Source organism: Colius striatus, chromosome 1 (genome assembly GCF_028858725.1).
Source record: "Colius striatus isolate bColStr4 chromosome 1, bColStr4.1.hap1, whole genome shotgun sequence".
Lineage (NCBI taxonomy): Eukaryota > Metazoa > Chordata > Aves > Coliiformes > Coliidae > Colius > Colius striatus.
Window position 1 is genome coordinate 74,549,627 of NC_084759.1, and position 15,422 is coordinate 74,565,048.

The 15,422-nt window shown below is 56.0% G+C and overlaps 3 protein-coding genes across 3 annotated transcripts; 1 reads left to right on the plus strand and 2 right to left on the minus strand.

Moving 5' to 3' along the window:
- Positions 1–3,754: 3,754 nt before the first annotated feature.
- Positions 3,755–7,902, minus strand: LOC133626053 (uncharacterized). The gene is given in 5 exon segments (XM_062002380.1): positions 3,755–3,940; positions 3,942–4,073; positions 4,355–4,475; positions 6,939–7,132; positions 7,819–7,902. Coding segments are annotated over 5 exon segments (717 nt in total).
- Positions 7,903–7,943: 41 nt separating this feature from the next.
- On the plus strand, positions 7,944–8,564 carry LOC133626060 (feather keratin Cos1-2-like). Its single transcript, XM_062002511.1, has 2 exons — positions 7,944–8,093; positions 8,247–8,564. The coding sequence occupies exons 1-2, from the start codon at positions 7,944–7,946 to the stop codon at positions 8,562–8,564; spliced, it is 468 nt and encodes a 155-aa protein (XP_061858495.1).
- A 2,715-nt stretch (positions 8,565–11,279) lies between these two features.
- LOC133626074 (uncharacterized) lies at positions 11,280–15,422 on the minus strand. The gene is made up of 4 exons (XM_062002736.1): positions 15,339–15,422; positions 14,459–14,652; positions 11,876–11,996; positions 11,280–11,597 (listed from the first exon to the last, which is right to left on the minus strand). The coding sequence occupies exons 1-4, from the start codon at positions 15,420–15,422 to the stop codon at positions 11,280–11,282; spliced, it is 717 nt and encodes a 238-aa protein (XP_061858720.1).

Genomic DNA, 15,422 nt, shown 5'->3' on the forward strand with positions numbered 1-15,422 from the left:
TGCTTCCCCGTGAAAGCCCGGTGGCATGAGACAAGGAGCGCCCATAAGAGAGAGAGAGATGGAGGGTATAAGAGCAAAGGACATGCCACGTTTTCGCAAGAGGCAGTCCCTGGGCATGTGCAGGAGAAGCGTGGAGAGGGGTGCCCATTGCCTGAGCCCTTTGCCACACGCAAGCCCACAGGAATGACCTAGGTGCTGCCTGCACGGTGTGCCTTCAGTGCTTGAGCTGAGTCTTCTGCCACACTGACGTCTTTCTGGCTCTTACGGAAGCCTCGGGCCTCTCATCCCGGCCCTTAGAGAAGCCTCCTGCTGGGAAGTACGTGGCATAAGCCAGGAAATGCAAGAGCATCAGGGCAGGAAAGCAGGACACAGCCCAGGGCGTTAGCTGGGATGGCTTGCGTTTGTCTTGAGCTGGTCAGAAAATTACTGCTTCCAGAGAGGGTGCCTCTGGGCCTGAGGCAGTGCGGGACTACTATAAAAGGCAGCCCAACTCTCTGCTCTCCCATCCACTTCTCCTCGTCTCCTTCTCCTTGGCAGCCAGGTGAGTGCAAGGTCTCCTGTCCTCTTCCTAATCTATCGGGTCTTTCCTCCACGCTTTCAGTCAGGCCAGGAGGGTGCCTTGGCTCCACTCTGACTGGCTGCAGTGCTGCTTCTCACGTGTCCCCGTTTTCTGCTTCCCCTGCCCTCTCTCCCAGGTGCAGCCTCTTGCCCAACAGACATGTCCTGCTGTAGCCCGTGCCAGCCCTGCGGCCCCACCCCGCTGGCCAACAGCTGCACTGAGCCCTGTTGCAGGCAGTGCCAGAGCTCCACCATCGTCATCCAGCCCTCCGCCGCAGTGGTGACCCTGCCCGGCCCCATCCTCAGCTCCTTCCCGCAGAACACCGTTGTGGGCTCCTCCACCTCCGCTGCCGCCGGCAGCATCCTCAGCAGCCAGGGGAGTGCCCATCTCCTCCGGGGGCTTTGACCTCTCCTGCCTTACCAGCGGCTACTGTGGGCAGCAGGTGCCGCCCCTGCTAAGGCTGCTGGGACGCCTTCCTTGGGCAAGAAGCTTCAAGACCTCAGAGAGATGGTGCTGGACAGGAGACTCTGAGGAGCTTCAGGGCTCCGCTCTCTCTCCTCCCTCTTTCCTCTGCTGCTGACTTTTCCCTTTCCCCAGTGCCAGCCCGCGGCGGCTCCACCGCGTCTTGGGGGCTGCCCCTGGTGCTCCCTGTGAGACACCCCCTTTTTCTTCTTTGGGCTCATTAAAGTTGTGCTGCATCCAAGCCTGCGCCTCCGCGTCCTCCTTCCTTCCGGGGCCTCCCTTCTATCTGCTCAGCGAAAAAGGTCAAGGAAGGGGAGGGTGGCAAGCATTGCAGTGCTTCTTGTTTTCTGCCCTTTCCCTTGCAGGTGACAAAGGCCTCCCTGGCTACTCCGCAGCCCCGGTCCTTCGGTGAGCGCCTGGCTCCAAAGGCTGCCAGGTGTGGGGGATGGGAAAACAACAACGCCAGGCGACAGCCCACGGCCTTATCTCCCCCTTCCCCTCCCCTCCATTACCCCGCTCTAGGGTCCGTGGCCAGCGCACACGGGCACGGGGCTGACGAGAAAGTTACCTCCAGCAGTCCCTCAGCGCCTGGCTGGGCATGTGCTCTCCCGGGTGCAGAAAAGGAAATCCTGCCAAGGGTTAGTTAGCAGAGGGATTGGCAGGGCTGCCTTCTGTGAGGAGGTGCCACAAGCTGTCCTCATGTCAGATGGAGCCAGTTCCAGACGGCTCCAAGACAGACCCGCTGCTGGCCAAAGCTCAGCCAATCAGCGACGCTGCCAACGCCTCTGTCAGAACGTATCTGAGGCAGCCAGGCACAGAAACTGACGCTTTCACTCCACTTCCCGTTAGTCCTGCCCAGGTTTCTGCTTTTCACCTGCCTATACATTAGCAGATTGCTTCCAGCAGAATGGTTCGTTCTTACTGTGCTCCTAACCGAGCCTGGACACTTCGACATCACTTCTCCCCTTTTGAGATTTAGCCCTTTCTTTCTCTTCGATAATTCTCAGCCCCCTTTTGTACTGCTCTTATCTGAGGCCTAGGCAATGTTTTGGCACTCCAACTTTTAGAACAACCAAACTTCCCAACACTATTCATCTTCCAGTCAAGGTTGCTCTTCAATTTTGGACTAGGCCTTTTCACTTTTCTTGCAGTTTCTCGTCCTTCCAGGTTCAAACGTAGGCCAGACCTCCCGGGTGAAACGGAGGGGGCAGGGGTAGCCAATGGCGGGTGGCTGGCCTCTGGTTTAAAAGAAAGACCTGTGCAAAGAGGATAACATTTGTGAGGCAGATTATCGGGATAGGGGTTTCCAGACGTTGTCTTGAAAGGACTTACTTTTTCCTTAATCCTCACGGTGATCCTGACCCTCGAGGAAAGCCAAAGGCCAGGCTCCCACCCATTCAATATCAGCCTTCTGGCATCACTTTTCACTTTGCCCTTTTCAGGGTTCCGCTTCTCCTTTTGACTGGGGGGCCTCCAAGGAGTACAGAGCTCCCATTCGATCTTTAAGAGCTTTGACACTCCTTCTACTGCTTCGATTGCAAAACGAGGTCCGCTGTCCGGTTACAGCCCTTCTGGAAGCCTTGCTTTTAACATTGCCTTTACCCCTTCTTTTGCTCGGCTGCTGCGGGCACGGGGAAAGATTCGGGCCATCCTGACAAAGGGTCAGCCATTACCAGGACATTTTTGCTATTCATCCTATGTTGGTATTCAGCAAAATCAACGTGCCAATGTTTTCCAGGCATACGGCCTCTTTTTACCTCTCCTGACGGGGGTTTCTTTTGCATTTTGGCCTTGGCTTTTCTAAACACGTTTCACACCGCTGGGCAACGCTTTTCGCAACTTTCAGCATGCTAATTCCTACAGCGTACACTTTTACCATTTCCACTAAGGCTTCAGCTCCCCTGTGCATGTTGCAAGGTGTCCGCTTCATAATTTCCCTTACTATTTCCGGAGGTACTCCACACTGCCCGCCCGAGTTTTCCACCACCACGGACGTCAGGAGCTCGGCCACCTCATCTTCTTTCCCTGTAGACTTGGGGGGACACGGATTTCTTAGAGTCCTTTCTGCCAGCCTGACCAGTGCCGAGTTCAGGGCGACAATCCCTGCCCTGCTCCAACTGACCACACCATTTCTGATTCAAGACGGGATGCCTTTGGCCTTCTTGGCCACCTGGGCACAGTGCTGGCCATATTCAGCGGAAGTCGACCAACACCATCCAAGCCTGTGGCGTTGTCGGGGCTTGTTGTGACCCGAGAGCGGGAGCTGGTACCGAGCCTACTGAAGCCTCATCGAACTGGCCTGGGCCTACGGATGCAGCCTGGCACGACGCCCTCTGAAGAGCCTTCCTGCCTGCCCTCAAGCACATCAGCACTCCCACCCAAGGGCTTTGCTTTGGAAACTTAAGGCTAGTGCACTCAAAGTCTTTGTCAGTACGATAAAAAGACTGGGAGGCGGGGGTCCCAGAAGGAAGGAGGACGCGGAGGCGCAGGCTTGGATGCAGCACAGCTTTAATGAGCCCAAAGAACAAAAAGGGGGTGTCTCACAGGGAGCACCAGGGGCAGCCCCCAAGACGCGGTGGAGCCGCCGCGGGCTGGCACTGGGGAAGGGGAAAAAGTCAGCAGCAGAGGAAAGAGGGAGGAGAGAGCGGAGCCCTGAAGCTCCTCAGAGTCTCCTGTCCAGCACCATCTTCTGAGGTCTTGAAGCTTCTTGCCCAAGGAAGGCGTCCAGCAGCCTTAGCAGGGGCGGCACCTGCTGCCACAGTAGCCGCTGGTAAGGCAGGAGAGGTCAAAGCCCCCGGAGGAGATGGGCACTCCCTGGCTGCTGAGGATGCTGCCGGCGGCAGCGGAGGTGGAGGAGCCCACAACGGTGTTCTGCGGGAAGGAGCTGAGGATGGGGCCGGGCAGGGTCACCACTGGCGGCGGAGGGCTGGATGACGATGGTGGAGCTCTGGCACTGCCTGCAACAGGGCTCAGTGCAGCTGTTGGCCAGCGGGGTGGGGCCGCAGGGCTGGCACGGGCTACAGCAGGACATGTCTGTGGGCAAGAGGTGCACCTGGGGAGAGAGGGCAGGGGAAGCAGAAAAACGGGGGACACGTGAGAAGCAGCACTGCAGCCAGTCAGAGTGGAGCCAAGGCACCTCCCGGCCTGGCTCAAAGACAGCCTCGGAGACACTTCAACTAAGTCCCAGTCCTGCTCTGTAGAAGACAGACCTTCTGTGCCCTCTCCCTTGAGAAGCAGCTGCCAGCCCTGGGCTCGCACAGCCCCTCTCTGCTGAGACATGCATGGAGGAAAGACCCGATGGAGAAGGAAGAGGACAGGAGGCTTTGCACTCACCTGGCTGCCAAGGAGAAGGAGGCGAGAGAAGTGGATGGGAGAGCAGAGAGTTGGGCTGCCTTTTATAGTAGTCCCACACTGCCTCAGGCCCAGAGGCACCCTCTCTAGAAGCAGCAATTTTCTGACCAGCTCAAGACAAACGCAAGCCATCCCAGCTAACGCCCTGGGCTGTGTCCTGCTTTCCTGCCCTGATGCCTTTGCACTTCCTGGCTTATGCCACGTACTTCCCAGCAGGAGGCTTCCCTAAGGGCCAGGATGAGGCTTCCCTAAGGGCTAGAAAGACGTCAGTGTGGCAGAAGACTCAGCTCAAGCGCTGAAGGCACGCCGTGCAGGCAGCACCTAGGTCATTCCTGTGGGTTTGCGTGTAGCAAAGGGCTCAGGCAATGGGCAACCCTCTCCACGCTTCTCCTGCACATGCCCAGGGACTGCCTCTTGGGGGGACGTGGCACATCCTTTGCTCTTATGCCCTCCACCTCTCTCTCTCTGATGGGCACTCCTTGTCACGGAATCACATTTTTCATATAGGCGGGCAGCTGTGGATTGATTCCTGTGTGTGCAAAATAAGGCAAGGAAGGTGGGAGACGGACAGGGAAGGAACAAACTTTAAAACTGCTACCCCTATTCCGACCGCTACACTCCCTGATAGAGTCCAGCCCCATCTCTCACGTCGGCCTGCTTCCAGTCACAGAAGGCCACTAAAGTTTCTCCAAAGCTTTCTCTTGTCTACCCTAAACAACCTCAACTCTCTTGGCTTTTCTTTCGTAGGGGAGGTCTTCGATCCCACGACATTCATGAATCATGGAATCACAGAATGGTAGGGTTGGAAGGGACCTTTAGAGATCATCTAGTCCAACCCCCCTGCAGAAGAAGGTTCACCTAGATCAGGTCTCATAGGAACATGTCCAGGCGGGTCTCGAAGACCTCCAAGGAAGGACATTCCCACCACCCCTCTTGGCAACCTGTGCCACTGCTCCGTCACCCTCACAGTGCAATAGTTTTTTCCTACATTTAAATGGAACTTTTTTGTGTTCCAGCTTCATCCCATTACCCCTTGTCCTGTTGCTAGCTACAATAGAAAAAAGGATGCCCCAACCTCCTGACACCCACCATTTAGATATTTATAAATGTGAATAAGATCCCCGCCTCAGTCTCCTCTTCTCCAGACTAAACAGCCCCAGTTCCCGCAGCCTTTCCTCATATGAAAGATGTTCCAGTCCCCCTGACCACCTTGGTGGCCCTGCGCTGGGCTCTCTCCAGAAGTTCCCTGTCCCTCTTGAGCTGAGGAGCCAGAACTGGACACAGGACTCCAGATGAGGCTTCACCAGGGGCAGAGTAGAGGGGGAGCAGAGCCTCCCTTGACCTGCTGACTACACTCTTCTTCATGCATCCCAGGATGCCATTGGCCTTCTTGGCCATGAGGACACATTGTTGGCTCACGGTGTACCTTACTGTCAATCAGGATTCCCAGGTCTCTCTCTGCAGAGCTGCTCTCCAGCAGTTCGACCCGTGGCCTGTACTGGTGCACAGGGTTGTTCCTCCTCAGATGCAGGACTCTGCACTTGTCCTTGTTGAACCTCAAGAGGTTCCTCTCTGCCCAAGTCTCAAGCCGGTCAAGATCCCGTTGAATGGCAGCACAGCCTTCTGGGGAATCAGCCAGCCCTCCCAGTTTGGTGTCATCAGCCAACTTGCTGAGGGTACCCTCAGTCCTCTCATCCAGGTCGTTGATGAAGATGCTGAACAAGACTGGCCCCAGAACTGATCCCTGTGGAACTCCGCTGGCCACAGGCCTCCAACTCGATTCTATGCCATTGATCACCACCCTCTGGGCTCTGCCATTCAGACAGCTCTCGATCCACCTCACTGTCCACTCATCCAAGCCACACTGCCTGAGCTTTTCTGATGAGGATGTGATGGGAGACAGTGTCAAAAGCCTTCCTGAAGTCAAGGTAGGTGACATCCGCTGCTCTCCCCTCATCTAGCCAGCCGGTTATGCCCTCGTAGAAGGCTATCAGGTTGGTCAAACAGGACTCCCCCTTGGTGAAGCCATGTTGACTGCCCCCGATAACCATCTTTTCCTTCATGTGTTTAGTGACAACATTCAGGATGAGTTGTTCCATCACCTTTCCAGGGATGGTGGTGAGGCTGACCGGCCTGTAGTTTCCTGGGTCAACCTTCCTGCCCTTTTTGAAGACTGGCGTGACATTGGCCTTTCTCCACTCCTCAGGCACCTCGCCTGTCCTCCATGATTGTTCAAAAATGATGGAGAGAGGCTTAGCAATCACATCAGCCAGCTCCCTCAGCGCTCTACGATGCATCCCATCAGGACCCACTGACTTATGAGCCTTAAGCTTGGCCAACAAGTCTTTAACCTCTTCCTCTTCCACCCAGGGCAAGTCCTCTGCTGTCTTGGCCATCCTATTAACCTTGCTGGGCTGGGCTTCAAACTGCAGAGGTATGGGTTTGACGCAGGGACTGTTAACACTGCTAAGGAATTGGCTTTCTGGCCACATCCAAAGAGTTCCGCTCAATGGCTCCACGTGCAAGTGGAAAACAGGAATGAGTGGTGTCCCTCAAGGCTCTGTACCGGGACCAATAGTATCTCCCTTCTTCCTCAGTGACAGAGACGCTGGAATCGAACGCACTCTCGGCAAGTTTGCAGATATTCAGGCAGATGTTGACCAACACCTTCCAAGCCTGCAGCGTTGCCTGGGCTTGATGTGGCCCAAGCGCAGGAGGCGGTGCCGAGTCTGGCTTCAGCCTCATACAATAGGCCTCAGCCTATGGAAGTAGCCTGGCCAGAACCCTCTGAAGAGCCTTCCTGCCTTCAAGCACGTCAACACTCCCCCTCGGTGTGGTTTTGTCTGGGAAGTTAACGACGGTGCAGTCCAGCCCTCCGCCCATATCTTATCCAATGATAACGATACGGAAGAAAACTGGCTGCTGTGCTGAGCCCTGGGGGAATAGCGCTGCTGACCGTAAAGCAAGTAATGGAGGCTGCAGGGCACAGAGGCTGCATTTCAGGTCTCGGAGGACATCTCTGCCAGCTGAAAGGAAGCGTCATTCAGAAGCAGAAGGGCTCCTGCAGTACTCATGGACACACCTGCACGTGCCCTCACAATGAGGGTCACACAAGGACAGATTGACACAAACGTGCCCAGCAAAACGCTCCGTCGGCCTCTGACTGTTGCAACACGGTCCAAGCTTCCCCGTGAAAGCCCGGTGGCATGAGACAAGGAGCGCCCATAAGAGAGAGAGAGATGGAGGGTATAAGAGCAAAGGACATGCCACGTTTTCGCAAGAGGCAGTCCCTGGGCATGTGCAGGAGAAGCGTGGAGAGGGCTGCCCATTGCCTGAGCCCTTTGCCACACGCAAGCCCACAGGAATGACCTAGGTGCTGCCTGCACGGCGTGCCTTCAGTGCTTGAGCTGAGTCTTCTGCCACACTGACGTCTTTCTGGCTCTTACGGAAGCCTCGGGCCTCTCATCCCGGCCCTTAGAGAAGCCTCCTGCTGGGAAGTACGTGGCATAAGCCAGGAAATGCAAAGGCATCAGGGCAGGAAAGCAGGACACAGCCCACGGCGTTAGCTGGGATGGCTTGCGTTTGTCTTGAGCTGGTCAGAAAATTACTGCTTCCAGAGAGGGTGCCTCTGGGCCTGAGGCAGTGCGGGACTACTATAAAAGGCAGCCCAACTCTCTGCTCTCCCATCCACTTCTCTCGTCTCCTTCTCCTTGGCAGCCAGGTGAGTGCAAGGTCTCCTGTCCTCTTCCTAATCTATCGGGTCTTTCCTCCACGCTTTCAGTCAGGCCAGGAGGTGCCTTGGCTCCACTCTGACTGGCTGCAGTGCTGCTTCTCACGTGTCCCCGTTTTCTGCTTCCCCTGCCCTCTCTCCCAGGTGCACCTCTTGCCCACAGACATGTCCTGCTGTAGCCCGTGCCAGCCCTGCGGCCCCACCCCGCTGGCCAACAGCTGCACTGAGCCCTGTTGCAGGCAGTGCCAGAGCTCCACCATCGTCATCCAGCCCTCCGCCGCAGTGGTGACCCTGCCCGGCCCCATCCTCAGCTCCTTCCCGCAGAACACCGTTGTGGGCTCCTCCACCTCCGCTGCCGCCGGCAGCATCCTCAGCAGCCAGGGAGTGCCCATCTCCTCCGGGGGCTTTGACCTCTCCTGCCTTACCAGCGGCTACTGTGGCAGCAGGTGCCGCCCCTGCTAAGGCTGCTGGACGCCTTCCTTGGGCAAGAAGCTTCAAGACCTCAGAAGATGGTGCTGGACAGGAGACTCTGAGGAGCTTCAGGGCTCCGCTCTCTCCTCCCTCTTTCCTCTGCTGCTGACTTTTCCCTTTCCCCAGTGCCAGCCCGCGGCGGCTCCACCGCGTCTTGGGGGCTGCCCCTGGTGCTCCCTGTGAGACACCCCCTTTTTCTTCTTTGGGCTCATTAAAGTTGTGCTGCATCCAAGCCTGCGCCTCCGCGTCCTCCTTCCTTCCGGGGCCTCCCTTCTATCTGCTCAGCGAAAAGGTCAAGGAAGGGGAGGGTGGCAAGCATTGCAGTGCTTCTTGTTTTCTGCCCTTTCCCTTGTAGGTGACAAAGGCCTCCCTGGCTACTCCGCAGCCCCGGTCCTTCGGTGAGCGCCTGGCTCCAAAGGCTGCCAGGTGTGGGGATGGGAAACAACAACGCCAGGCGACAGCCCACGGCCTTATCTCCCCCTTCCCCTCCCCTCCATTACCCGCTCTAGGGTCCGTGGCCAGCGCACTCGGGCACGGGCTGACGAGAAAGTTACCTCCAGCAGTCCCTCAGCGCCTGGCTGGGCACGTGCTCTCCCGGGTGCAGAAAAGGAAATCCTGCCAAGGGTTAGTTAGCAGAGGGGTCGGTAGGGCTGCCTTCTGTGAGGAGGTGCCACAAGCTGTCCTCATGTCAGATGGAGCCAGTTCCAGACGGCTCCAAGACAGACCCGCTGCTGGCCAAAGCTCAGCCAATCAGCGACGCTGCCAATGCCTCTGTCAGAACGTATCTGAGGCAGCCGGCACAGAAACTGACGCTTTCACTCCACTTCCCGTTAGTCCTGCCCAGGTTTCTGCTTTTCACCTGCCTATACATTAGCAGATTACTTCCAGCAGAATGGTTGTTCTTACTGTGCTCCTAACCGAGCCTGGACACTTCGACATCACTTCTCCCCTTTTGAGATTTAGCCCTTTCTTTCTCTTCGATAATTCTCAGCCCCCTTTTGTACTGCTCTTATCTGAGGCCTAGGCAATGTTTTGGCACTCCAACTTTTAGAACAACCAAACTTCCCCAACACTATTCATCTTCCAGTCAAGGTTGCTCTTCAATTTTGGACTAGGCCTTTTCACTTTTCTTGCAGTTTCTCGTCCTTCCAGGTTCAAACGTAGGCCAGACCTCCCGGGTGAAAGGAGGGGGCAGGGGTAGCCAATGGCGGTGGTGGCCTCTGGTTTAAAGAAAGACCTGTGCAAAGAGGATAACATTTGTGAGGCAGATTATCGGGATAGGGGTTTCCAGACGTTGTCTTGAAAGGACTTACTTTTTCCTTAATCCTCACGGTGATCCTGACCCTCGAGAAAGCCAAAGGCCAGGCTCCCACCCATTCAATATCAGCCTTCTGGCATCACTTTTCACTTTGCCTTTTCAGGGTTCCGCTTCTCCTTTTGACTGGGGGCCTCCAAGGAGTACGGAGCTCCCATTCGATCTTTAAGAGCTTTGACACTCCTTCTACTGCTTCGATTGCAAAACGAGGTCCGCTGTCCGGTTACAGCCCTTCTGGAAGCCTTGCTTTTAACATTGCCTTTACCCCTTCTTTTGCTCGGCTGCTGCGGCACGGGAAAGATTCGGGCCATCCTGACAAAGGGTCAGCCATTACCAGGACATTTTTGCTATTCATCCTATGTTGGTATTCCAGCAAAATCAACGTGCCAATGTTTTCCAGGCATACGGCCTCTTTTTACCTCTCCTGACGGGGGTTTCTTTTGCATTTTGGCCTTGGCTTTTCTAAACACGTTTCACACCGCTGGGCAACGCTTTTCGCAACTTTCAGCATGCTAATTCCTACAGCGTACACTTTTACCATTTCCACTAAGGCTTCAGCTCCCCTGTGCATGTTGCAAGGTGTCCGCTTCATAATTTCCCTTACTATTTCCGGAGGTACTCCACACTGCCCGCTCGGAGTTTTCCACCACCACGGACGTCAGGAGCTCGGCCACCTCATCTTCTTTCCCTGTAGACTTGGGGGACACGGATTTCTAGAGTCCTTTCTGCAGCCTGACCAGTGCCGAGTTCAGGGCGACAATCCCTGCCCTGCTCCAACTGACCACACCATTTCTGATTCAAGACGGGATGCCTTTGGCCTTCTTGGCCACCTGGGCACAGTGCTGGCCATATTCAGCGGAAGTCGACCAACACCATCCAAGCCTGTGGCGTTGTCGGGGCTTGTTGTGACCCGAGAGCGGGAGCTGGTACCGAGCCTACTGAAGCCTCATCGAACTGGCCTGGGCCTACGGATGCAGCCTGGCACGACGCCCTCTGAAGAGCCTTCCTGCCTGCCCTCAAGCACATCAGCACTCCCACCCAAGGGGCTTTGCTTTGGAAACTTAAGGCTAGTGCACTCAAAGTCTTTGTCAGTACGATAAAAAGACTGGGAGCGGGGTCCCAGAAGGAAGGAGGACGCGGAGGCGCAGGCTTGGATGCAGCACAGCTTTAATGAGCCCAAAGAACAAAAAGGGGGTGTCTCACAGGGAGCACCAGGGGCAGCCCCCAAGACGCGGTGGAGCCGCCGCGGGCTGGCACTGGGGAAGGGGAAAAGTCAGCAGCAGAGGAAAGAGGGAGGAGAGAGCGGAGCCCTGAAGCTCCTCAGAGTCTCCTGTCCAGCACCATCTTCTGAGGTCTTGAAGCTTCTTGCCCAAGGAAGGCGTCCAGCAGCCTTAGCAGGGGCGGCACCTGCTGCCACAGTAGCCGCTGGTAAGGCAGGAGAGGTCAAAGCCCCCGGAGGAGATGGGCACTCCCTGGCTGCTGAGGATGCTGCCGGCGGCAGCGGAGGTGGAGGAGCCCACAACGGTGTTCTGCGGGAAGGAGCTGAGGATGGGGCCGGGCAGGGTCACCACTGCGGCGGAGGGCTGGATGACGATGGTGGAGCTCTGGCACTGCCTGCAACAGGGCTCAGTGCAGCTGTTGGCCAGCGGGGTGGGGCCGCAGGGCTGGCACGGGCTACAGCAGGACATGTCTGTGGGCAAGAGGTGCACCTGGGAGAGAGGGCAGGGGAAGCAGAAAACGGGGACACGTGAGAAGCAGCACTGCAGCCAGTCAGAGTGGAGCCAAGGCACCTCCCGGCCTGGCTCAAAGACAGCCTCGGAGACACTTCAACTAAGTCCCAGTCCTGCTCTGTAGAAGACAGACCTTCTGTGCCCTCTCCCTTGAGAAGCAGCTGCCAGCCCTGGGCTCGCACAGCCCCTCTCTGCTGAGACATGCATGGAGGAAAGACCCGATGGAGAAGGAAGAGGACAGGAGGCTTTGCACTCACCTGGCTGCCAAGGAGAAGGAGGCGAGAGAAGTGGATGGGAGAGCAGAGAGTTGGGCTGCCTTTTATAGTAGTCCCACACTGCCTCAGGCCCAGAGGCACCCTCTCTAGAAGCAGCAATTTTCTGACCAGCTCAAGACAAACGCAAGCCATCCCAGCTAACGCCCTGGGCTGTGTCCTGCTTTCCTGCCCTGATGCCTTTGCACTTCCTGGCTTATGCCACGTACTTCCCAGCAGGAGGCTTCCCTAAGGGCCAGGATGAGGCTTCCCTAAGGGCTAGAAAGACGTCAGTGTGGCAGAAGACTCAGCTCAAGCGCTGAAGGCACGCCGTGCAGGCAGCACCTAGGTCATTCCTGTGGGTTTGCGTGTAGCAAAGGGCTCAGGCAATGGGCAACCCTCTCCACGCTTCTCCTGCACATGCCCAGGGACTGCCTCTTGGGGGGACGTGGCACATCCTTTGCTCTTATGCCCTCCACCTCTCTCTCTCTGATGGGCACTCCTTGTCACGGAATCACATTTTTCATATAGGCGGGCAGCTGTGGATTGATTCCTGTGTGTGCAAAATAAGGCAAGGAAGGTGGGAGACGGACAGGGAAGGAAACAAACTTTAAAACTGCTACCCCTATTCCGACCGCTACACTCCCTGATAGAGTCCAGCCCCATCTCTCACGTCGGCCTGCTTCCAGTCACAGAAGGCCACTAAAGTTTCTCCAAAGCTTTCTCTTGTCTACCCTAAACAACCTCAACTCTCTTGGCTTTTCTTTCGTAGGGGAGGTCTTCGATCCCACGACATTCATGGAATCATGGAATCACAGAATGGTAGGGTTGGAAGGGACCTTTAGAGATCATCTAGTCCAACCCCCCTGCAGAAGAAGGTTCACCTAGATCAGGTCTCATAGGAACATGTCCAGGCGGGTCTCGAAGACCTCCAAGGAAGGACATTCCACCACCCCTCTTGGCAACCTGTGCCACTGCTCCGTCACCCTCACAGTGCAATAGTTTTTTCCTACATTTAAATGGAACTTTTTTGTGTTCCAGCTTCATCCCATTACCCCTTGTCCTGTTGCTAGCTACAATAGAAAAAAGGGATGCCCCAACCTCCTGACACCCACCATTTAGATATTTATAAATGTGAATAAGATCCCCGCCTCAGTCTCCTCTTCTCCAGACTAAACAGCCCCAGTTCCCGCAGCCTTTCCTCATATGAAAGATGTTCCAGTCCCCTGACCACCTTGGTGGCCCTGCGCTGGGCTCTCTCCAGAAGTTCCCTGTCCCTCTTGAGCTGAGGAGCCCAGAACTGGACACAGGACTCCAGATGAGGCTTCACCAGGGCAGAGTAGAGGGGGAGCAGAGCCTCCCTTGACCTGCTGACTACACTCTTCTTCATGCATCCCAGGATGCCATTGGCCTTCTTGGCCATGAGGACACATTGTTGGCTCACGGTTACCTTACTGTCAATCAGGATTCCCAGGTCTCTCTCTGCAGAGCTGCTCTCCAGCAGTTCGACCCGTGGCCTGTACTGGTGCACAGGGTTGTTCCTCCTCAGATGCAGGACTCTGCACTTGTCCTTGTTGAACCTCAAGAGGTTCCTCTCTGCCCAAGTCTCAAGCCGGTCAAGATCCCGTTGAATGGCAGCACAGCCTTCTGGGGAATCAGCCAGCCCTCCCAGTTTGGTGTCATCAGCCAACTTGCTGAGGGTACCCTCAGTCCTCTCATCCAGGTCGTTGATGAAGATGCTGAACAAGACTGGCCCCAGAACTGATCCCTGTGGAACTCCGCTGGCCACAGGCCTCCAACTCGATTCTATGCCATTGATCACCACCCTCTGGGCTCTGCCATTCAGACAGCTCTCGATCCACCTCACTGTCCACTCATCCAAGCCACACTGCCTGAGCTTTCTGATGAGGATGTGATGGGAGACAGTGTCAAAAGCCTTCCTGAAGTCAAGGTAGGTGACATCCGCTGCTCTCCCCTCATCTAGCCAGCCGGTTATGCCCTCGTAGAAGGCTATCAGGTTGGTCAAACAGGACTCCCCCTTGGTGAAGCCATGTTGACTGCCCCCGATAACCATCTTTTCCTTCATGTGTTTAGTGACAACATTCAGGATGAGTTGTTCCATCACCTTTCCAGGGATGGTGGTGAGGCTGACCGGCCTGTAGTTTCCTGGGTCAACCTTCCTGCCCTTTTTGAAGACTGGCGTGACATTGGCCTTTCTCCACTCCTCAGGCACCTCGCCTGTCCTCCATGATTGTTCAAAAATGATGGAGAGAGGCTTAGCAATCACATCAGCCAGCTCCCTCAGCGCTCTACGATGCATCCCATCAGGACCCACTGACTTATGAGCCTTAAGCTTGGCCAACAAGTCTTTAACCTCTTCCTCTTCCACCCAGGGCAAGTCCTCTGCTGTCTTGGCCATCCTATTAACCTTGCTGGGCTGGGCTTCAAACTGCAGAGGTATGGGTTTGACGCAGGGACTGTTAACACTGCTAAGGAATTGGCTTTCTGGCCACATCCAAAGAGTTCCGCTCAATGGCTCCACGTGCAAGTGGAAAACAGGAATGAGTGGTGTCCCTCAAGGCTCTGTACCGGGACCAATAGTATCTCCCTTCTTCCTCAGTGACAGAGACGCTGGAATCGAACGCACTCTCGGCAAGTTTGCAGATATTCAGGCAGATGTTGACCAACACCTTCCAAGCCTGCAGCGTTGCCTGGGCTTGATGTGGCCCAAGCGCAGGAGGCGGTGCCGAGTCTGGCTTCAGCCTCATACAATAGGCCTCAGCCTATGGAAGTAGCCTGGCCAGAACCCTCTGAAGAGCCTTCCTGCCTTCAAGCACGTCAACACTCCCCCTCGGTGTGGTTTTGTCTGGGAAGTTAACGACGGTGCAGTCCAGCCCTCCGCCCATATCTTATCCAATGATAACGATACGGAAGAAAACTGGCTGCTGTGCTGAGCCCTGGGGGAATAGCGCTGCTGACCGTAAAGCAAGTAATGGAGGCTGCAGGGCACAGAGGCTGCATTTCAGGTCTCGGAGGACATCTCTGCCAGCTGAAAGGAAGCGTCATTCAGAAGCAGAAGGGCTCCTGCAGTACTCATGGACACACCTGCACGTGCCCTCACAATGAGGGTCACACAAGGACAGATTGACACAAACGTGCCCAGCAAAACGCTCCGTCGGCCTCTGACTGTTGCAACACGGTCCAAGCTTCCCCGTGAAAGCCCGGTGGCATGAGACAAGGAGCGCCCATAAGAGAGAGAGAGATGGAGGGTATAAGAGCAAAGGACATGCCACGTTTTCGCAAGAGGCAGTCCCTGGGCATGTGCAGGAGAAGCGTGGAGAGGGCTGCCCATTGCCTGAGCCCTTTGCCACACGCAAGCCCACAGGAATGACCTAGGTGCTGCCTGCACGGCGTGCCTTCAGTGCTTGAGCTGAGTCTTCTGCCACACTGACGTCTTTCTGGCTCTTACGGAAGCCTCGGGCCTCTCATCCCGGCCCTTAGAGAAGCCTCCTGCTGGGAAGTACGTGGCATAAGCCAGGAAATGCAAAGGCAT

Coding starts and splice junctions, on each gene's coding strand:
- LOC133626060 (XM_062002511.1), top strand. CDS start 7,944: ATGGCTTGCGTTTGTCTTGAGCTGGTCAGAAAATTACTGCTTCCAGAG. Junction 8,094..8,246: donor TCCTTCTCCTTGGCAGCCAG/GTGAGTGCAAGG, acceptor CCTCTCTCCCAG/GTGCACCTCTTGCCCACAGA.
- LOC133626074 (XM_062002736.1), bottom strand. CDS start 15,422: ATGCCTTTGCATTTCCTGGCTTATGCCACGTACTTCCCAGCAGGAGGC. Junction 14,653..15,338: donor ATGAGAGGCCCGAGGCTTCC/GTAAGAGCCAGA, acceptor CTACTTCCATAG/GCTGAGGCCTATTGTATGAG. Junction 11,598..11,875: donor TCCTTCTCCTTGGCAGCCAG/GTGAGTGCAAAG, acceptor CCTCTCTCCCAG/GTGCACCTCTTGCCCACAGA.